A 22,066-nucleotide genomic window follows, 5' to 3' on the forward strand; every position below is an offset into this window, starting at 1 on the left:
TTGCCAATACCCCAAATGCATGCATACAATATCTTCTGCTACATATGCATTAAGGTGGGGAAGTTGTTAAGTGGTGACAACTCAATTAGTCTGTGTTGGACATTCACACATTAAATGAGGCTTTGGGCAACGTGGTCTAGTGGAGGGTGTCCCTGCCTGCAGCAGGGGGGTTAGAACTAGATGATCTTTAAGGTCCCTTGCAACCCAAACCATTCTATGATTCTATGATTAAAGGTATTCCTTGCAGTCTGTAAGGCTGTCAGCAACACAGTTTTCATATTGCTCACGTTAGAAGCTGAATAGCCTATGATTAAAGAAAAGTTATCAAAAGAACTTTGAAAGTATCAATACATCTTTTTTTAATTAGCTCTAGGTGGACTACAGAAAAAGTAAAACAACTAAGAAGATTAAGAGACTGGAGCACTGTGTTGGGTTTGCGTGGCAGGGTTTTGGTAGCGGGGGGGCTACAGGGGTGGCTTCTGTGAGAAGCTGCTAGAAGCTCCCCCTGTGTCTGATAGAGCCAATGCCAGCCGGCTCCAAGACGGGCCCGCCGCTGGCCAAGGCCAAGCCAATCAGCGCCTCTGTGATAACATATTTAAGAAGTAGAAAAACACTTAGAGAGGGAGAGCTTTTGCAGCCGGAGAGAGGAGTGAGAAGATGTAAGAAACTCTGCAGACACCAAGGTCAGTGCAGATGGAGGGGGAGGAGGAGCTCCAGGCGCCGGAGCAGAGATCCCCCTGCAGCCCGTGGTGAAGGCCATGGTGAAGCAGGCTGTCCCCCTGCAGCCCATGGAGGAAGGATGAGGGGGTGTAGCGATTCCACCTGCAGCCCGTGGAGGACCCCACGCCGGAGCAGGTGGAGACACCTGAAGGAAGCTGCGGCCCGTGGGAAGCCCACGCTGGAGCAAGTTCCTGGCCGGACCGGTGGACCCGTGAAGAGGGGAGCCCACGCCAGGGCAGGTTTGCTGGCAGGACTTGTGACCCCATGGGGGACCCCACGCTGGAGCAGTTTGCTCCTGAAGGTCTGCACCCCGTGAGAGGGACTCCATGCTGGAGCAGGGGAACGATGAGAGGAGTCCTCCCCCTGAGGACAAAGAAGCGGCAGAAACACCGTGAGATGAACTGACCGTAACCCCCATTCCCCGTCCCCCTGTGCCGCTGAGGGGGGGGAAGGTTGAAGCCGGGAGTGAAGTTGAGCCCGGGAAGATGGGAGGGGTGGGGGGAAGTGTTTTAAGAGTTGATTTTATTTTCTCATTCCTCTACTCTGTTTTGCCTAGTAATAAATTAGATGAATTCCCTCTCTAAGTTTGGTCTGTTTTGCTCGTGACAACAATTAGTGAGTGATCTCTCCCTGTCCTTATCTCAACCTGCAAGCATTTCGTTATGCCTTTTCTCCCCTGTTTAGTGAATGAGGGGAGTGAGAGAGCGGCTCTGGTGGGCACCTGGCCCCCAGCCAGGCTCAACCCACCACAAGCACCTCTCCTACGAGGACAGGCTGAGAGCTGGGACCGTTCAGCCTAAAGAAAGCTCAGAGAGGATGTCATCAATGTATATAAATACCTGGATTTACCCAGGCTCTTTCCAGTGGTGCCCAGCGACAGGCCCAGAGGCAATGAGCACAAACTGAAACACAGGAGGTTCCCTCTGAACGTCAGGAAACACTTTCTCACTGTGAGGGTGACCGAGCACTGGCACAGGTTGCCCAGGGAGGTTGTGGAGTCTCCATTGCTGGAGATATTTGAAAGCCGTCTGAACGTGGTCCTGGGCAACTGGCTCTAGGCAGCCCAGCTTGGACCAGATGACCTCCAGAGGTCTCAGCTAACCTCAATCATTCGTAATTCTGTGAACGGTATATTATTAGAACTGAGAAAACTATTTGATACTCCCACCATCACGCAGGTTTCTCCCTACAACAAGCAAGCAAACACTGCTTCCAAAATAAAAATAGCCTTCCATGAAAAGACGACCATCTGAGGTGACTACAAAATACATAGGAAGAACTGCAGAAGAAAAAGGAGGGGCCATCAAACAAAACATCTTCTGACTGCGAAGTCAGGTTTGAGGAATTTGTGCCAGGACTGGCAGAGGTTTCAAAATTATCATTTGAACTTGTGTGGCACTTTGGGTCCGTAGCAACTCACGTAGTTATTTTTTTTGGGGGGGAAAGACATCTAAACTAAGCAGAAAGTACAAGCAGATCCACTGCAGCTTTTCTTCACATCCTTTTCTATCTAGTCTGATTGTCTTGTGAATAACTCTTCCTTTCCCCTGTTTAGCATTGGTAAGGATCTGAAAAGGTTACCCAGATCCAGAATATCTATTTGTTTATGCAGATGCTTTACTATAATGTGCCTGAGCTACTTATAGGCCACACGCACCCTGCAAGGACATCACGTTTCCTGGCACCTTCCGCCTCAAAGTACCTATCAAGAACTGAGGGCATATGGTAAGGAAAGGGCCATGAAGCTTTAAAAAAAAAAAAAAAAAAGTTATATAAATCAGAGAGGGCTGCTCCTACCAAAACAATTCCTCTGGCCTATCTGTTGTTTGCCCTGGGAGTGAAAGCAAGACAAGAACAATATCTATGAATTGTTCTCCCAACAACTCCCTCAGTTTGCTGTCACTAGTAAAATTATGTGACTGTATACGCTGTGCAGCACTAATGCTGGACAGTTAATCCACATTCATGCAAAAATGTCAGTATTTCAGAGAAGTGCTAGACCTACATCTCACACTGGCTATGCTGCACACACAGAGGATGTCTGGCAGTACAGCTAGCTGAATATAGTCTGAGGCTCACCCTGCCGGAAAGTTCATTCACTGCAAATCCAGTATGCTGTCAGGAGGCAGCTGTTTCCATCCTGTCTGTGCAAATCAGTCTTTTTCTTCCAGTCAAATGCAAAACCACAGGCATTCCTTAATAGGAGATTTGGGGAACTGACAAGAAATTGATTAGGTGGTTTCAGGAAAAGCAAGATATTTTGCTGAGCTCAAGCTAAACATACTTTTGACACTTAGGACTGAAACCCTGAAGAAAGTATAGGACTTGTGCTGGAAGCTTCATGGGATTTCAGTACAGCTAACCTTGCAATGAGCCTTTACTGGAAAGAACAAGTTGTACTCTTCTAGCCACATGAAGCCAAAGGTTTTTCAGAGTACTTTTGCTATATGATTTAATGAACAAAGAGCTGAACCTAAACCCAAAACACTGCAACTCCTAGTTATGGCCCAGGCAACTCAAAAGCCAGGTATGTAGGTGTCCCCCTCATTAATTACTCTTCTTGCTTCCTGGAACTCTTCAGCATTACTTAAGTCTCATCTTAATTAAGCCATGGCTAACCTGTGATCCTTCAGCTTCATAAAGACACTCAATCTTAGATTGAGACCTTCCAAGGGAGTGGCCATAAGGTCCTTTTCAAGCCAGTGGGGAGGCACACAAATTTAATCACCTAAAATAGACCAGACATCTTGTTCGCTAGAAGAACTGTGCCTCTTCTCTGAACCCAGGCAATTATCTTCAAATGTTGACATTACAAGAGAGGTAGTTTGAGTTGAGAGATGTGAATCCAGCAAAGGTCTCTTCTGCAAATATCTCACATGCTTCTCAGGCAACTGCTCTGCCGGGGAAGAGGAAAAAAATTAAGGGAGAGAAACCAATGCCTGTGGCACCCTACTTATGAGAGCTGTTAGTTCAGAAATGAAATGTTAGGTCATGCTTGCTGGACCTCCAAACAGAACTCTTTCAATTTACCTGCTTACATAAAGGCAGAGATGCCCTGGTGAAACCTGTAGTCAGTGGTATTTAGGACAGTGAAGAGATTTAAATAAAAACACCAGTAAAATAACCAATAAAACTCTAACTGTGAGGGCCTGACACATTTCCAGTTCCATTCCCACATGATGAGTCCTCGTGAGCGGAAAACTCAATCCAGGCAGGTCAGAATCAAATAACCATTACTTAAGCCGAACTCTTCTCACTCCCACTACAGCAGAGGCTTTGTCTCTCTGCTTCAGGCTATAGCAATGGCCAAATAAACAAATGATTCAGCATTTTGCAACCAGCACTCTTCTGATGAAGAAGACATGACATGAAGGATGACCTTCATAAACATCCCTAACAGCTTCAAGACCTCAAAATGCACAGGCAGCTATGACATGAAAGAAAGCACGCTGACCTCAAAGAGACTGAAAGATCACAAGTTCTGGAGAGGTCCTGTTCAAAGAAAGTATCCTTGAAATGCCCTCAAAGTTTGGACCTCAGTTCTGCAGGAGAGTGGAGACTGAGTTATCTGGATCAAATTTGCCACATACAGTTGGGTTTTGGTTGTTTGGTTTTTTTTAATGGAGAATGTGGTAGGGAAAAAACACACCTAGCGATGTGACAGGAAAACAGAAATGTTTTGGCCTGTTCTGCCTAAGCATCTCCTCACCACAGTCTGGTACTTTCACTCAACACTTCCCAGCATCTGGGAGAGCACAATGAGTTTCTTACATTTTTCCAAGGGAAACTATTTTAGAAATACAGCTTTGCTGCTTAATGACACATTAGTAGCATTTTTTTTTTAAAAAAACAGCACTGTTCAGTCTTATCTCTACACTAATCCTCTGGTCTGTCCATATACTCTCCAATCAAGACAAAATAGGAGACAAAGTATATTAGCCAGAGATAGCCTGGACAGCCTGCAGCAGAAATCGTGCCTGGTGAGCATGTTCACAGGGATCCTTTCAGAGGCAGCGCCAGGCACAAGGTATTCAGGACCTCTGTCCGTGGCCTCACAGAGTTAACTTGCACATGCTCGCAGAGAGTACCCAGCTACCTCTCTATAAAGAGGGATTCACTTACAAGCAGGAGATTAAGGCAGGGCTGGAAGACAGGATATCGAGTACCATCCTCTTCTGGCCAAAGGGGCAGAGACAAAATTTGCATGTGGATGCAGAAGAAACCCCCTGCCCCAAGGAGGCCTCTCCCTCCTCACACACCACACCGCAGACCCCCGGCGGCAGGGGACGCGGTGCCTGGGCTTCGCGATGCCTGGGCTTCGCGCTGCCCTGTCCGGCAGCTGAGGTCCGGGGCCTGTCCGGGGGGACAGCCAGGAGGCGACACCCGAGGAGGAGGAGGAGGGAGAGGGAGGAGGCGGTGCCTCAGGAGGCGCTGCCAGCCCGCGCAGCCGCACGCCCCACCCACCCCTTCAGGCACGGCCACGCCCCGCTCGCAGCTCCCTCCCACTCGGCAGGGCCGCACCGCTCCTAGCCCCGCCCCTTTGCCCTCCCTTCCGTCTATCTCCCTCAGGAACCAATGAGAGGGAGCCAACGCCCGGCTGCTCCCGCCCCCGCCGAGCCGGGAGCCACCCCTTCCGGCGGAAAGGCGTTGCGGCGTTGTGCAAGATGGTGGCGGGGGGGTTGTGTCTGTGTGGGCTGATCAGGTACTGGGGGTGCGAGGGCCGTGTGTGGGGGCTGCGCGTCCTGGCAGCGGAGAGGGAGGGGAGGAGGAGACCCTGCGGCTCCATGGCCCCCTGCCAAGCCACAGCCGCGCTCCCCCATTCCCCCCGAGCCTCCCCGGGCGTCACGCACCCGCCCCCCTCCTCCCCCATGTCCCCTCCGAGGAGAAGAGGCCGCCGGGCAGGGCGAGGTGGGACGCGTCCCTGCCCGGCTCCTTCTCGCTCTGCTGCCGGCCTCGGAGGGGTTATTGGGCTTTTCCGTTTCTTCATCCCGAAAATGAAACTCTTTTCTTACCTGACGTGTCAGTCGTGATGCGTGGCTCGCCGTGGGCAACCCCCTTACTGTCGAGTAAACGCTGTTTATCATAACGTGTAGCAGGGCATCAAAATCCATGCTCCGGCATGTAGGCTAAGAGACTTCTGTGAGAAACCTCTCGTTGGGTTAGGATAGCTGTGCAGGGAGGTGGTGGTGAACAAAGGGAATGCCCCTGTCAGAGAGTGCTTCAGAGATCTGAGGAAACAGGTCTCTCTAAACAGAGAAACTGCTCAGAGCTTTTCTGGACAACTGACATAGGTCTTCGAATCTCAGGAGAATGGAAAACGCAGGTTCTGGGCCATGCACTGCAGGCTGGCAGAAGTAGCTCTGCGCCAAAGCAGTTCACGCTAAGGCAGGGCAAACAGGAGCCTGGACTGAAGAAAACTCTTACAAATCTGTTTAGAAATCCCTTTACTAGTTTTCTGCCAGATTGCTAAGGACTTGCAACCTTTATATAGCACGTGGAGATAGATATAGATATATGGCATGAATAAAAAATAATAAACGATTGTGAGGTAACAGTAGGGAAAAAATCTTTGGATGAACAATGTAGAATAGTGATTTTTTTCTGTAATTGTTGAAGTGATGCACAGATATTGATGATTCCTGAGATTAGAAGAACTCAGGAAACTGTTGAACTCCCTGTAGCTCTATCTATAAGCCCTTCTTTCTCAATTTCATACATAATATTTCTTTAAATCAATTTCATATTTTAATATTTCCGGCTTGTTTCAGATTACTGTGCTCATTGTTAATCCCCGCATTATTTCTAAGTGGAATTTTATGTGTCTGCTTGGTGGTACTACTGTGGGGAACACGGCTCTGGATACTACAAAGGAAAAAACAGTTGAACGCAGCAGGAAAAGATGGGAAGCAGCCATTGCTGGTTGCCTTTTTTCACCCATATTGCAATGCAGGTGGTGGAGGGGAGAGAGTCTTGTGGTGTGCCATAAGAACGCTCCAGAAAAAGTAAGTATATATGTTTATCAAGTACCATATTTCATTCTTGGCTACTGATGGCATTATTCATGTATATTTTGGCATTCTACATATTTAAATAGGTATCATTAATCTACCAGTCCTACATTATTTTACATCTGAGTTTCACCTGGTTGCACTGTTCCACTTCATCACTTTACACAGATTTTGATCTTTCCTGCTGTGCCATCTTTCACTTCTTTCTCTCCTTGGGACAACCCCTCCTCCTTCATCAGTTTTCCACTACTGGGATGGAACTTTGTGTAGGAATAACTTATCAGTAGATAACTGATAATCTTGATACTTGTCTCTTGGTGCAGGAGACAAAACAAGTCAATATCTAAAGTGGATTTAACATTGGTGAATCCACTGGCTTGCAGAGTCTTCTGCATTTTACTCATGAACTAGACAGACATCTCCTAATGTAGGGCAAGGTGTTCTTAAGTCTGTGGAATGATACTGAGCTCCTTTTATGTTTTACTCAAAAAAAAAATTACCCAAGTTCTCAGCCATTCATTTTTCTGCAGATCAGAAAAAACTGCGGAAGTATATGGAAAAGTATAGTTTAGTTCAAAACATTTCAGACCTAGGCCAGACATTTGTTCTTAGGTACTTTTTGAGTAATTTTGAATGGATAATATTTTAGTTTAATGTTAAAAAAATTGAAGAATGTATGAAATTCTTTTTCTTTACTCTTGCAGGTACAGAAATGTAACGTGTGTTGTTTACACCGGTGATAGAGATGCCACTGGAGAAGAAATAGTAGAAGGCGCTTTCAGAAGATTCAATATTAAATTAACTCATCCTGTGAAGTTTGTATTTCTGGAAAAACGCTACCTTGTGGAAGCTTCTCTTTACCCTCACTTCACTTTGCTGGGACAAAGTTTAGGATCAGTGTTTCTTGGCTGGGAAGCTCTTCTGAAGTGTGTTCCTGATATCTATATTGACTCAATGGGTTACGCCTTCACGCTTCCCCTCTTTAAATATTTAGGAGGTTGTCGCGTTGGATGCTATGTCCATTATCCCACTATCAGCACCGATATGCTGTCTGTTGTTAGGAATCAGGATACCAGATTTAACAATGCAGCCTTCATTACAAACAACCCTCTTTTCAGCAAATTTAAACTTGTCTACTACTACTTCTTTGCTTTCATGTATGGATTGGTTGGTTCCTGCAGTGACGTGATTATGGTTAATTCTTCTTGGACACTAAATCACATCCTTTCCCTCTGGAGAGCTGGGGCTTGCACTAGCGTTGTGTATCCACCGTGCGATGTTCAGACCTTCCTGGACATTCCGCTGGAAGAAGAAAAGAGCACTACTGAATACTCCATTGTTTCCATCAGCCAGTTCAGGCCTGAAAAAGATCATCCTTTGCAAATCCGAGCCTTTGCTAAATTGCTGAAAAAGCAGAGACTGGGGCAGCGGCCATCATTGAAGCTTATCTTAATTGGAGGCTGTCGTAACCAGCAAGATGAAGAGCGTGTAAATAACCTTAAACATCTTTGTGAAGAGCTGGGAGTTAGTAACGACGTGACATTCAGAATAAACATTCCCTTTGAGGAGCTGAAGAGACACCTGACCGAGGCCACCATCGGCCTTCATACGATGTGGAATGAGCATTTCGGGATTGGTCAGTATCTCTCCTCGGTGTTCAGCCATTTGCCCTAGCTGGGGATGCAGTTGGGGAGGGCTTCAGTTCATGATAAACGCTCCTCAGCGTAGGTGTCTTAAGCATAGAGGCCTGCATGCCGGGCAGGAGTCCAAGTCCCGTTCTCATCAGAGGCGATCTAGCTGAGGTAAAGCCTACAGGACCAGTTCAGATGACAAACCATTAGGTGCTACTGTAGCACAAGCTGAAGCACTGTAGATGTTGTAGACTGTTAATTATGGGCATCCTGTAGTTACCTAAATGGACAGCTAGTCCCATCTGTGCTGGCCAGGATGTTCTGCCTGACCTTCAGCTATCACTCTGCAAGGTCATGGGTCACCCTGAGGTCCTTTCACAGCTGCCTTCCGCACCCAACGGAGCCTCAAAGGCAGTGAATACTTCTGTTGAAGCTCCTTAAATTGTGCCCTCTTGGCTCTACTGACTGCAGGGGGAGCTTAGACGCACGTGCAGACATCTGTGCGTAGAGATTTTGATTGTGTTTCACCTGCCTCAACTGCCATTTGAAATGTCTGGTACACGTCATGGGGCTCTGGCTGCTGTTTCAGAGGTGTGAGTCTCCCACAGATCCTGTCTCTTATTTATAAGCCCCATGTAGATGCCACCAGGTACCCTTAGACATCTCATTTTACTAGGTGCCTGTGCTAAGGCAGTTAAATCAAGTCTTTACATCGGTTGCTGTAGCATGGAGCAGAATGCCGAAGAGAAGCTGGGACCTGGTTTGCAGTGTGCTGTCCTACAAAATTAAGGCATCGGGCTCAGTTTATTGGGATGAGTTAAGTCCTGACCTTGCAAGGGAATGTAAGATTGCCCGTCTGCCATAAATCTACAGCAGGGTAAGTTAGTAGCCAACCAGATGGATGGTCTACTTGGCTATAATGTGACTAAACTGCAGTTAATGTCATCAGACTTTATTAGAATACGAGTATCAGCAGTAGTAGTTTGTAGTCTGTAGAAACTTGATATAAAATTTTACTCTGAAGTGTCTCCCAGAAGCAACAGCCACAACACGGAAATAATGGTTTCTCATATTTTTTCCACCACAAAACAGTTTAAGTGAATTAAAAAAAATCTGATACAGTCACACTGTGATTTTGAATTTCAGCATGATTTCACCTTCATCTCGAATGGCTTTTTACCTGTAAAACACATGTTGCAAAACTTTGGAGCATTATTTATAGTTGGCAATTTCTGAGCTACGGAAAGTTTTTAAAAAATCAAATCAGAACTGAGAAGAATCACCAATTAAAGTGATTTCTGAGGTCCGCTCTGGAGTACTGAAGTTGATGCATACATGCATCAACTATCATATGCTATTCCTATTCCACTGCTTTTGGCTGAGGAAAGGTTACTATCAGATTCCTGTTTAATTAAAAATTCTTCCATCAAAAATACAGATGTAGTGATAACAATTTTTACTAGTTTGTCTTGCTGAATTATCAAAAGCTATAAAGATTTGTGAATCTGCAAAATATTGAACTTCTGAGTATCATCTGCTTGAAACATGCATAGTTAGCTTTTCTCTTTCTAAATGTTAAAAATCTTAAGTGTGAATGAGAAAACAAATACAGTGACGTTTAGCTCTAATTTATAATTATTTTTTGCAGCTGCCACCATACCATAAAACCAGTGTTGCAGTGTTCTGTCACAGAGTGGAACAGAACTATGCAGTGTTCTGGCACAGAGCTACCTTCCATGTTTAGCTTTACATTTGTTTCAATATCTAGCTTTTTTTTTCTACTGTATATATTGGTGATATAATCTATCTCAGGTAAATCAAGTATGTTACAAGAGGCACAAGTTATCCAATTACATCTTATTTCTAATTTCAATTTTATGTGTTTAAGAGAAACTGTAGGCCTGAAAAACTTAAATTTGTTTTTCTTACGAGACCATTTACTCTGTATTTTTCAAACTGATCTAGAACGGCAGTCTATAGTACTTACACTTCTGGGTGAATTTCACTGTGGTTTTAACTTTCCAGTGCCTTATAGAAAGCCAAAGTATGTGATGTGCACATTTGTATCAGCATGTTTTGTATCTTTTACAGGAGTAGTTGAATGTATGGCAGCTGGCACAGTTATCCTGGCTCACAATTCTGGAGGCCCCAAATTAGATATCGTGGTACCCTACGAAGGACATACTACAGGCTTCCTAGCAGAAAACGAGGACAGTTATGCTGAGATGATGGCTTATATCCTCTCTTTGTCTCCTGAAAAAAGGTTGGAGATCAGAGAAAACGCTCGTCGCTCTGTGCACAGATTTTCTGACCAGCATTTTGAAGAGACATTCCAGTTATCTGTGGAGCCATTATTTAAATAAATGTATATGAATAAAAATGTATATGAATAAAATTAACTTTTTATATTTGACTATGTGTCACCTGTAAATATATCTAATCTATGATCCCTTGGTCCCATTCAATAAAGAGAATTTTTTTTTTTCTTTCTGTCAGGGTATCTACTTTATGTAATAGAGATTTTTTTACTGAGAAAGAAATGCTCTGGAAAATTTTCTGTTAACTACACGACAGTACAGTGCACTGCAAAATCCTCTGGATTCACAGAACAATCATATTTCCTTGGTAACAGAACCACATCTGTAATTTCTTTTATTTATTAAATACGTTCAGCCTCCACCCATTTCATGACTGTTCACTCACAGTCACACTTTTTAATACTTTTGTACCTAGAAGATGATTTTTTTTTTGCCAGAATCTGTAGCACATTTTCAATTTGCTGTCCCCCACTGTGTGGCAGAATTCTATTATGTGGGATTTTAATTGTGATTCTGGAGATTTCATTACCTTCAGTGATTTCTTTAGGTTAATCATATGGTGGCTTTGCTAGCTTGCTTTTTAATAAGTAATAATTGCACTTGTCTATGATCTTTATATTAGCTATTTCCTCATGCCCTTTTAAAGTATGACAACTTAATGATACTTTTCCAACCCTACTCTATTGAAAAATTTTCTGTTCCTAGGTGATAGAAGGGTCTAGATCAGAGGGCATAATTAAATGCTATACGAACACAAAGCCCTAAACTACTGCTTATTATAAAATTGAGAACACTGAACAAATGTTCAAAAACTGGACATCTGCTTTTGTATGAAAAATGGAAAAACATACAGTCCTTTTTTGAGCCACTAAAGCAGTATTTTATATTTTAGCAAACTAAGAGAAGTGCAAAGAGCTACTGAAATCAGACTCTAGAATGTGGTTTTCCCTCTACGCTTCACCTGGATTATATGAAATTTTGTATATGAAAATACATGTTTGGAAGTACCTACTGTCTCGTGTTCTATCAGGAATTGGGGAATGCACAATTCTTATGATGCCTATAAACCCTTTTACTGCTTTATCTACACCTGCTGAGGAGTTGGTGATACTATGTATAGTCAGTAAACTATGTACGGTCATGAAACTATGGATGATAAAGCTGTATTGGCAGTACACAGAGATTATGGAAAGCTGGAACGGATTCTTAAAATGAGTTGATTGAGCTAGGGAAATATACTGACTGGGAGACTTTCTTATATGGTTGAAGAGAGTATGCAATCAGAAATTTCTTCGAGCAAGTGTTGTCAGAGATGTCCCAGGTACTTTAGAATAATAAAAGTGCATTTCAGTCTGGATGAGGATTTTTCAACGTTTAGACATCTGAAAAGTACCCTGATTTTTCTCCTTTTAAACAAAATAGTAACAACCTTCTATTAATTTTAATGGAGCATTTAGCACAGTTGAAAAGCAGTTGATTTACGTGGCATTTAATGTCAGCTATCCTTAAATTTTGTTACTGATGTAGCTGAAATTTCAAGCAAGTTAGAGTTTTGAAACAGTAGCTGTGCTGGTGCTCTAGGTAGCTCTTGCTTCCTACTCGCCTTTTTCATTATGTGTGTCAACACTATGTGTCCCATGGTTATTTTCTAAATCATCATCAGATTTTCCAAGTAGTTTGCGAGTTAAACTCATCTTTTCTTCATCTGTTTGACTTTTATTTATTGAAAGGATGGGATAGTCCATGGTTCTCTCAGCTGGAGAAGTTGCCACTTTTTCCAGAGATTTCTCCAGCTCATGTCTGAGTTCATCTTCAGAATCTTCAAAATTTCTGTAAACCAAGATAATTATATTAATTAAATATATCTTTGTTACAAGCCTTTCTCCTTTCAAGGTCTTTGAGATTTTTTTGAAACGCTTTATAAAGAATATACAAATGACACACATAATGTGAACTGTTTCTTCTTTCTCCGTGAGATTGTTTACCTGTATTTATAAGGTAAGAGAACAGGAGCTGCAAAGCCATGATAACACTTCTGCATAACATTTTTAATGATAGCGTTGGCATGTGACATTAAATTATAGAATTAGAAGTTAAATTAGCAGACTCTATCAAGCAATTAAGTCTTCTTCATTTATGAATTTAAAAGAACAGAAGAAAAGCTTTAAGCAATGTAACCTGTCACTTCATGAAAACTATTCAGTTGTATGGATTTTTCTTATGATGTGCTTGACTTACGTGTCTTCATCATCTCATCTTGGCTCAAGTCTGCCTTCATCAACAGCAACAGCAGAGTAGGTTTCCGAATCATCTTCCTTGTTTTCTTTTGGAGGCAACGTACTTAATCTCCCTTCTGGAAAGGAAGAGAAATGTTTATTTGTATATTAGCTAACTATAAAAGTGTATGTGAAGTAATAACAAGTTAGTAAATGCTTGAATTTTTTTGTTGTTCAAATTACAAGAATGAAAATACTGTGCTTCTGTTAGTCCCGATCACACGTTTTAGTCAGTATTTTGTAACTTCTGCTTAGTGGAACCTAGTGTGTTTGTAGACCATAACCAAAGGACTATAAAAGTTAAGTAAGAAAAGTGATTGGATTTTAGTAGGTTTAAGTTCCCAGTACAGGGATCTGCATTTTCAGTGGAAAACTTAGGGGAGTAGGGGAGTACTGTTTGGGAAAGACTGAAAATTACTACTTGGTTGTAGCTGTGGCTACCTAAAAATGCTCGCTTTCAAAGATGGAAGGGCAGCCCTAACCTGACAGTGGGAGAACAATGCTAAGAGTTGTTGTTTTACTATAAAGACTAAATTCTGCATGTGAACCAACACAAATCTGTCAGTTTGGGTAACACTGTACTCCACAATGTCAGCTTAAGTAGCAGGGCAGAACTGGGTATTGAGAGTGCCATATTTTAATAAATGTAACTGATAGAAGCAACAGCAATTAGAATACCTGTGTGACTTATTCTTACTTTAGCTCTATGAACTGCCAACATTAGTCAAAAGTGTTTCGAATTTAATTTCGTGGTGGCTTTTTTTTATGTGTAAGCAATAAAGCTAGTCTTAGGAGAGGAATTCAGCTGGTACAGCCTTCAGGATGGAGCAGTTTTAAAAGAGCTTGCTATGCTATGAGAAAACATGTATGTGAGGCATAATTAGCAGGAGAGTGCTGACTGCACAGTTGCAAATGAAAGATATTTCTCACGATCCATTAAAATTGTTGAAACTTGGCACGTACAATTTAGCTGGCTTAAAAGTCCTGTCATCCAATTATACATTCAGTAGATTGGCAATTGTGCATAAAACCACAATGTCTGGTTACATTTACAGCATCTTTCTGTGGAACATACTCTGGCTTTTTAGCTAACAACTCTGATGCAAAGTAAATGTCATTTTTAAAACAGTCTGTTACTTTAGGAAAGTGTGCTGCAGTATAAGTGAATTCGATTCAATTTCAGTGTCAGCTGTATCAGCATGGACCATGTTGTAAAGTCACTGCTGAAGTGTAAGTCACCAGACTCTTTTAAGTGGTGCCCAGCAACAGGACAAGGGGCAATGGGCACAAACCGGAGCACAGGAAGTTCCATCTCAATATAAGGAAAAACTTCTTCACTCTGAGGGTGACCGAGCACTGGACCAGGCTGCCCAGAGAGGTTGTGGAGTCTCCTTCTCTGGAGATACTCAACACCTGCCTGGATGTGATCCTGTGCAACCTGCTCTAGGTGATCCTGTTTAGCAGGACTAGATGATCTCCAGAGGTCCCTTCCAACCCCTACCATTCTGTGATTCTGTGTGCTACAATTTACAGCCATTCTACAGAAACCCATGTATTTGTATCAATGCTTTTTACAGGGTTCTTCAACCTCAGCAGTTGCAGGGGCTAGATCCAGGTTTGCGGTACCTGCCAACTTCCTGGCAGTAGTAGCTTACCTCCATCTATGCAGGCAAATGAAGTAATTACATAGGAAAGTAACAGACTGTAAGCAGGGCTTGCCCTTTTCCCTGCAATTGGGAACAGCAACATCCTGAAAGAGGCCTTTCACTGCTAGAGGCCAGAGCAGTGGCTGCTGGGACTGGCTGCCCATGTTTTTCTAGTTTGCCAACTGCTTCAAAATGTTGGTTCTCATCACAGACCCTCTGCCAATGGTAGAAGAAATAACACACTAAAGAAAACCTTGCAGAATTTACAGTAACAAACATCCTACCTATTTCTTCTTCAAGACAGATGAAGGAATCATTAGACAGCTCTGCTTTTGCTAAGATGTTCAGGAGTGTCCCTGGTGGTGTTTGTTTCCACTGCTTCTTGATTTCTGGGATGCCTTCAGGCAGAATAGCATGGTCAGCTGAAGAACAGGGAAGTTCTCAGGTCACTAAAGCATGATGGTGGCTTGGCACAGTCTTTTCTAGTTTTGACACTGATTTCTTCCTTTTGGGTAATGCTGGAACCTGTATTTTTTTTCCTTTGTGGAATACTCCTAAATTTTTATAAGTATTTTATGTGATTGATACTGTAGAGAAAAAAGAGTTTTGACTATTTTTCACTAAAAATTTCTAACAGCAGTTTCAATGCTCAAGTAACTGCTTATTAAGCCTGGAATAGACAGGTGCAGCTTCATTGAGCAGACCTTGCTCTCAAACTGGTTGGCTTCTTGGGGCTGAAAAAGCTTCAAAGAGGTTCCTGTTTCTTTTGCGCCCTATGGTCTTTCATCTAAGGCAGAATGAGCAAGAAGTGGCATATTAATAATATTCTGCTTTGTCTTCACTGTCCACGCAAACTCCTCAGGTTATTTCTGTGTATCTGGCTTGTTTGGAGCATGCTGGAAGAGCTCCTTGTTTGCAGCAACCAGTCACTGGACATACCTGGCTGCCTGGGAATATATGCATGGGTACTGTAAGAAACCTAGCAATTAGCCTCTCCTGAAATGGAGCATCACCACAATATAAGTGTGCACTCGTGACTGTGTAGCAACACTTGTGTGCAGAGTGGGAAACCAGAACTCCACTCTGGGATGGCGTTGGCAACTGACTGCCCTAGTTCTTGCGTCTCATCAACTCAAGACCCAAGAAAGTGGTGTTGATTAGTTGCATAGACCAGCATTTTTAGCCGTTGTTACCCAGGCTGCAGAGTGATTCATAAAATGCAGTCCTCTTAGTATGTATGAGCAGCACAACATGATTGCAATATTAGTCAGAGGGGAAAATGATGACTGCATTCTACGGTTTAACACATATAATAGCCTCAGTTATTATAAAGTCCTGCCAGATCATGTGAACATTCTGGTATGGAATTGTTTTGGCAAAGCTCTGTAAGTAGCCTGGCTGAATTTTAGCATCTCCCTACTTTCACTGAAAAACAAAACTTTCTTAGCAAGTTCATTTTCAGCCATAGTAGGGCATACAGATGTGACATCAGCATCAGCTAAAAAATTCAGTAGAGTCTGAGAGGCTCCAGTTTGCCAATGTTTTCTGTTTTCTTTCCTATCATCTATGTCATTGGACTCTAAGAGGAAGAAAAAGAGGAGGCAAAGTTATTTCATTTTCTTTAAGTAGATTTCAGTGTGGTTATATTATTATGTGATATAAAGAGAAAGCTTATCAGATAAGCTTGCTATAGCCTGGAGTTACTGAATTTACCTCCTATGTATTTTTCAGGATTAATACTCAGCATTGCATTTGCCCAAGAAATACCTGTTTGGTATCTAGATAGTTCTTCCAAAGCTCTGTCCATATGATCTTCATAACCATCCACCAATTTCTCATTAAGATTCTCACCATCCACAAAAGTTAAAGTCTCACTGAGTTTATCTAATACCTGAAAAAAACAATAGGTTACTCTGGAAAGAGAAAACAAATATGGGAAGATAACTAATAACACTTCTTACTTTACTGTGTTTGCCAGCCATTCTCATGTATGCACAGGAAAATTGCATAACAAAAGGTGAAGCAGCAGAACACAAAAGTCATATTGTGATTTGTGCATCATGAGGCTGCATGGGCCTCTGCAGAGATGTGAAACAATAGAATGACAAAAAGTAGTGCTTTATAAATTAAGAATATATATACTAGAAAGAAATTATATTTTTGATGTTGCTTTTACAAGTATTTTTAAAAATTCTAATATATGTTCTATATATTAAGATAAAAATCTTAATAGGTAGCTATTACATGCCGATCAGCCACAAATGTTATTTTAATAAATGAAATCACATAATGTTGTCTGTTGTCTCACGTCCACTTTTTCTAAATATCAGTTGGTTCATCACAATATTATTCTTGCTTTGTGATACAATACTAGTGAAAAAGAAACAGAAATGTACTAAGACAATTTACAAATCAAATTTGCATTTTGTGACTAACTCAATTTTGCAATGAGTTCTTCCCCTCAAGCTCAATTTACCAAATTTAAATATCTACACCCCTTCATCTTTTACCATGTGAAAGATCGACCCAGATATCATCCAATTTTCTTCTAAGCAATTATCCTCTTGAAGAAAGTCAGAATATGCAATATGTCAACAAATCCTTAACAGGAGGCTTCATTCTAACACAGGTAGAGGATGATGGTAATGGAAACAAACCTTAGATCATGGAGCTACTGTCATGGTTTCAGATTACTAGTGTAAATGCTTTGAATATAACTACAACATACCTCTGCTTCTTGAATGTTGTCTTCCTCAGGAACACTTACATCTAAATTAATTTCAAATTTTACTCCTCCCTAAAGAAAATTCACACACTTCATTAATCTATTAAATAAAAAAATTAATTAAATGTACACAGTTTATATGGAACTACAAACTTGAAAATTATTCTTCTATTGAAAATAACTTTTATTTTACGGTATTTTTCTTCTATTTAACAAGATCAAAGTTGAACAAATTGGACAAAAATATACTTCTCTAAATATAGTTTATGGATATTTTCAAATTATTGCATCCACTTTTGATTTTAAGGAAAGGTGTCTTTGATAATCATTTAATTCAAATCCTTGCAATACACAGAGTTGGTTCTTACAGCTGGTTCTCAACCAGTATTAAAATTTGAATACTGTACTGCTTCCGTGCAATATTTCGCAAAAGACCTTTAGTCCACATTACAGTGATCTTATGGTCAGAAACCTTCCTGATATCTTATGTGCATTTCCATTCAATTCCCATCCCCTTCTACAATTTAAAAAGCACTATAGAAAATAATGTTTTATAACAATGTTAAAAAATTAGCAGCCTGACTTGACTTCACTTAAACTCTAAGTAAACATGAGTTCCCATACACTACTAATGCAGTTTGATATAAAGATGAGTAGGTAGGGATTGATTACTATCTGGGAATATCTAAAGGGAGTCTCCCTCAAATGATCAGAAAAGCTCATTTATTTTTTTAGTGATTCTATCTTCTGATATAAACTTTTAACAAACAGTAGACCAGCACTCTTAATTGACTCTCAAATAACTTGATTTCCAGAGCTACCATGATAAGACAATCATTTGAAATGTACAGACATAAGCAGAAAATGGAAAAAATACAACAGTAAGGATGGATACCTTTGTGGTATGTTTCTTTTCTAAGGTTCTTTGGTCTTGCCTATCCTGGAGTCTGACTTGTTTAAAGTTTTCTTCCATGTCCTGGAAGGAGAAAAACCCGCAACTTTAAAATACACTCTTTGGAACCAGAATATACCCTGTAGAAAAAGACTTAAGTAGTAAATGTAGTCACTGGTACAATTTCTTTGTATATATATATCTGTAAGAATATTCAATTTGTTGCCTTATTTAGACTCTAATACTAAAAGACATCATAATTCTGGCTTATCTGGCAAAAAGAAACATAGGAAACCTTGCATAAAGTGCAAACCTCTGATTTTTCAAAAACCTATGTTTGGAGGATACAGTAGGGTGTCAAGAAATAAATAATACATCTTTTATTTTTTTATGATCATATGCAAGATAATTCACGCTGATTTCATTCTGGAAAACTTTGGAAGTGATGAAAATCAAGATTATAATGGAAACCTCTGCCTGTAGATAGTATAGCCATATTTCATAGCATCTTGTTTTCTGGTAACACCTAAAAAATATTTAATTACTCCTTTTCATATTCCTATGTTACAACCCATCAGATAAAAGCAAAGTAAATAAATGTATGTGGCTCCTTCAGTGATCTGCTGCAATTAGGGCACATCCTCAACCTCACGTGAAACCACAAGAAGTCACAGATTTTATTTTTTTTAAATATTTATGCAGTTTCTCCAGTAGATGGAGTGTGTATGAAATAAGGTGACATCAAGCAGGTGCAAAATCTAGTGGGTTTTTTCGTTATCATGCATTTTCCATTAAATCACTGGGAATATAATTTCTGTCCTATAGTGGCTCTGGCTGCCTATAACCTACTTTATCCCATCAAGTGATGTGTGAATTCATTTTAGTAAAAGCCAGATCCAGGATGTGTGAATATCACTGAAGAGAATCCTGCTAATATTGGCAGGTTTGGCCCAAGTTCCAGCTGCAATAGAGTAGCTATGTCTGTCATCAGTTTATGTGGAAGTCTGCCCCGTGCTACTGAACAGTGCAGTAAGTCCTACACCACGAGGCAAATCCTGACTGAAGAATCCTAGTAACTGGATCAGAGCTGTCTCCCCTTCAGAACAGACTGGGAATTTGCACACTGAGATTAATTTTCATAAATTGAGGCTTTCATTCATTTCACTTGAAGAAAAGCGGACTTCTTGCTGCAGAACTCCATGTGGTCTGGAAACCTCATCTAGTGTTCACAATGCCAATATTGCAAAGTAGAGGTGGAACAATTCTGAAACTCTATTCTAGTAGCTGCTTTGGTAGTATTTGATGAGAAAGAACTGTAGCTGGAACACTTTGGCTCTGCCTCTTCCTCCTGCTTCTCCCAAATTTTTGTTTAAGGACTCCACATTAAAACTGGATTCTAACTTCCCACACAGGGCTACTCTGAGCTGTCATGAATTGCTGTATCTTCTGTACAGAATTCTCATAAAGATTTGCACTGTGATTGGCTACTTCTTTACTTCACTCAGAAAGCAAGGAAAAGAAACATACCACAAAAATAAATTAAGTAAAAGTACATCCTAATATTTACAGATGAAAAAGAATTACCAAAACAAGTCAGGACTCAGCCAAAGAAACTTTCCAGGCTCTTCATGAAGGGAACCTAGGGAGACTTTCGCATATGGTGCAAGCATCAGGTGAGATTTAAGCTATACCGTTTTTCAGATTTGTCACAAAGAGTGAATCAAAGACCATGCGATACTTGCATAAAATGTTCTCTTAAGACTAGGAGGTGGTACTGATACCTGAAGTGATTCTTTTCCTGTTCCAGCTGTATCCTTGATTTCAGATTGGTCCTCAGCTTTCCCTTGCCTCACAAGATAGGTTTTATCTTGTATTTTTTGATTCTCCTAGGGAACATTTTTATAAAATATTCATTTCAATTTCTAATTAACTGTACTAGCTAAAAAAGAAAATGGAAATATGACTGTGTGTATGTTTGAGCTTTGTTACCTGGAGTACTCCTGCTCTAAATCTCAATTCTTTTATATTGCTGTGGTATTCTTCCCGAATCTTCTGCAATTGTTTCAGGTACTCCTATTAAAGAACAGTGAAGTACAATACATCTGTATTGGAAATGCATACAGAAATAACACTAGCTATACAAAATATTCTATGGATATCAAACTGTGTACATATGAGAAAAAGGGATCAGTGTCCTTTAACGCCAATAACTCTTCCAGACTTTAACCTTCTTGAAGTTTTCCAGACTATTTCATGCTAGCTTTTCTGTAGAATTTGATCTAAACCAGCTAATTCCAAGAATAACCTAAGGACTGTCTGAGTAATGATGCTGAGGTTGCAATCCAAAACCAGAGGACTGGAAATTAGGAGGACAAAAAATTATGTAATAGTTACTGTATTGCAACCTGCTCCCCAAAATTAAACAAAACCTGGTAATCTTTTCTTGGAGAAACTTCAACATTCCTCTGTTTGGAGCAAAAACTTCAAATTTGGCCAAAAGATAAATTTTGTGCTAAGAATATCTCTGTTACTGTTTATATGAGAGTCTATCCCAACTTGCCTTTGTTACAAATGGACAAATCTGTAAAATTTCATTTTTTGGCATATTTAGTACAGACTTTGCGGAACTAAACAGCAACAGTCTTTGAACAATGTGTACATGAGGAGTATGTTTTTATTCCAAAGTCTGACCATTATAAAAAAGTTAATATATTCATATTTATTCTAGCAATTTTTGTAAATCAAAGATAGAAAGATTAAATGTATTTACATGTAAGAAAGAAGTGTAAGTTTGTTTTCTCTGTCACCCAAAAGCAAAACCAGCAAAGTATATTGTCTGTGTATAAAATAATCTCCAAAAGTTATAACATACCAGGGAAGCAGTATGCATCATATATGGTTATATCACATTCTAAATGTCATAGTATGGCTTATGAATAATGAATATACATACACTAATATTGCATGTATTAATATTTTCTCTGATTTATAAATGTGAGGATCTATTGTCCTCCAACATTAGTTTGTTCAGTGATGTAACTCCTCTAATCTCAGTAGAAGTGAAATCAAAATCAAGGCCATGGGTTATGAAATTATTATGGACATCAGCTTTTGTGCAAGTCTTCACCAGTTTATGTAAGATGGAACCAGATGAAAACAGCTTATATTTTCCTAGTGGTCAGATGAAAAAGAAACAATTCTTATGTAAAGAATACTATTATCAAGGAGTGTAAGAAGACAGCTTTAAGCAGCTAAGGAAGATACTTCACTTACCTGTTCTTTCATTTCATTCTTTCTAGACATGTCCTGCTGATAGTTTTTGAGATGCTCTTCCTTTTTTTTCTGCTGCTGTATTTGGTTGTGATATGGGTCAGCAGAGGATGGTCGCAGTCCCTACGGATGTACAATTAAATCCCAGAGCAAAGGAATTTTCATTTAGAATCCTTTCCTTCCATGTTCACTCAATTCACTCTCCCTGTTCCGCTGAAGGGTGCATTAAGGCAAGTGTATATTTTTGGAGGAAAAATTTATAGCAGAATTTTACATTGCTACAGTTTTGTATTAGAAAATAAAACCCCAAGATGAGCATGCAGAGCAGATCAATGAATTCGCTACAGCAGAACTACCTGTAGGTGTTACAGTTTGCTGTTAGAAAGACATCAGTTCGTCTTCTGGATTTTCATTCAGTTTCTTTTACAGATTTTATTCTATGATTTAGTATTTACTTACCAGCTGTTTTTCCACTTTAATCTTGTACTGTTGGGCTTCAAAACACCTTTGAAGGTATTCTGCAGAACTGAGAGAAGAAAGTGATGTTCATGTACTACATTTTATTTCACAGACTCTGCTA

General features: G+C 40.6%; 3 protein-coding genes across 5 annotated transcripts in view; 1 reads left to right on the plus strand and 2 right to left on the minus strand.

Moving 5' to 3' along the window:
• The window catches only part of ATP7B (ATPase copper transporting beta), a 48,948-nt gene extending 43,860 nt beyond the window's left edge, over positions 1 to 5,088 (minus strand). The window contains exon 1 of the mRNA XM_054835493.1: positions 4,843 to 5,088. Within this exon, the coding sequence (XP_054691468.1) occupies positions 4,843 to 4,926 (84 nt within the window). The 5' untranslated portion in view covers positions 4,927 to 5,088. The remainder of the gene's footprint in view (positions 1 to 4,842) is intronic.
• A 276-nt stretch (positions 5,089 to 5,364) lies between these two features.
• Positions 5,365 to 10,754, plus strand: ALG11 (ALG11 alpha-1,2-mannosyltransferase). Its single transcript, XM_054845790.1, has 4 exons — positions 5,365 to 5,422; positions 6,489 to 6,722; positions 7,433 to 8,364; positions 10,451 to 10,754. The coding sequence occupies exons 1-4, from the start codon at positions 5,385 to 5,387 to the stop codon at positions 10,720 to 10,722; spliced, it is 1,476 nt and encodes a 491-aa protein (XP_054701765.1). The 5' UTR covers positions 5,365 to 5,384; the 3' UTR covers positions 10,723 to 10,754.
• A 30-nt stretch (positions 10,755 to 10,784) lies between these two features.
• NEK5 (NIMA related kinase 5) overlaps positions 10,785 to 22,066 on the minus strand; it is a 29,909-nt gene continuing 18,627 nt past the window's right edge. The window contains exons 12-21 of one of the 3 annotated variants that reach the window (XM_054845703.1): positions 21,946 to 22,012; positions 21,490 to 21,609; positions 20,206 to 20,289; positions 19,998 to 20,102; positions 18,220 to 18,300; positions 17,328 to 17,396; positions 16,367 to 16,490; positions 14,884 to 15,021; positions 12,916 to 13,030; positions 10,785 to 12,507 (exon numbers count right to left, since the gene is read on the minus strand). In XM_054845703.1, coding sequence (XP_054701678.1) covers positions 12,930 to 13,030; positions 14,884 to 15,021; positions 16,367 to 16,490; positions 17,328 to 17,396; positions 18,220 to 18,300; positions 19,998 to 20,102; positions 20,206 to 20,289; positions 21,490 to 21,609; positions 21,946 to 22,012 — 889 coding nt within the window. In that variant the 3' untranslated portion in view covers positions 10,785 to 12,507; positions 12,916 to 12,929. The other 2 variants (XM_054845720.1, XM_054845712.1) reach the window with 2 other exon arrangements.

The sequence above is a fragment of the Grus americana genome, chromosome 1 (assembly GCF_028858705.1).
Source record: "Grus americana isolate bGruAme1 chromosome 1, bGruAme1.mat, whole genome shotgun sequence".
NCBI lineage: Eukaryota > Metazoa > Chordata > Aves > Gruiformes > Gruidae > Grus > Grus americana.

What these genes read in the sequence shown, in the direction of transcription:
- ALG11 (XM_054845790.1), top strand. Translation starts at nt 5,385, where the DNA reads ATGGTGGCGGGGGGGTTGTGTCTGTGTGGGCTGATCAG. An exon ending in TGTCTGTGTGGGCTGATCAG is followed by an intron (nt 5,423 to 6,488) that starts GTACTGGGGGTG and finishes GGCTTGTTTCAG; the next exon opens with ATTACTGTGCTCATTGTTAA. An exon ending in GAATGAGCATTTCGGGATTG is followed by an intron (nt 8,365 to 10,450) that starts GTCAGTATCTCT and finishes TATCTTTTACAG; the next exon opens with GAGTAGTTGAATGTATGGCA.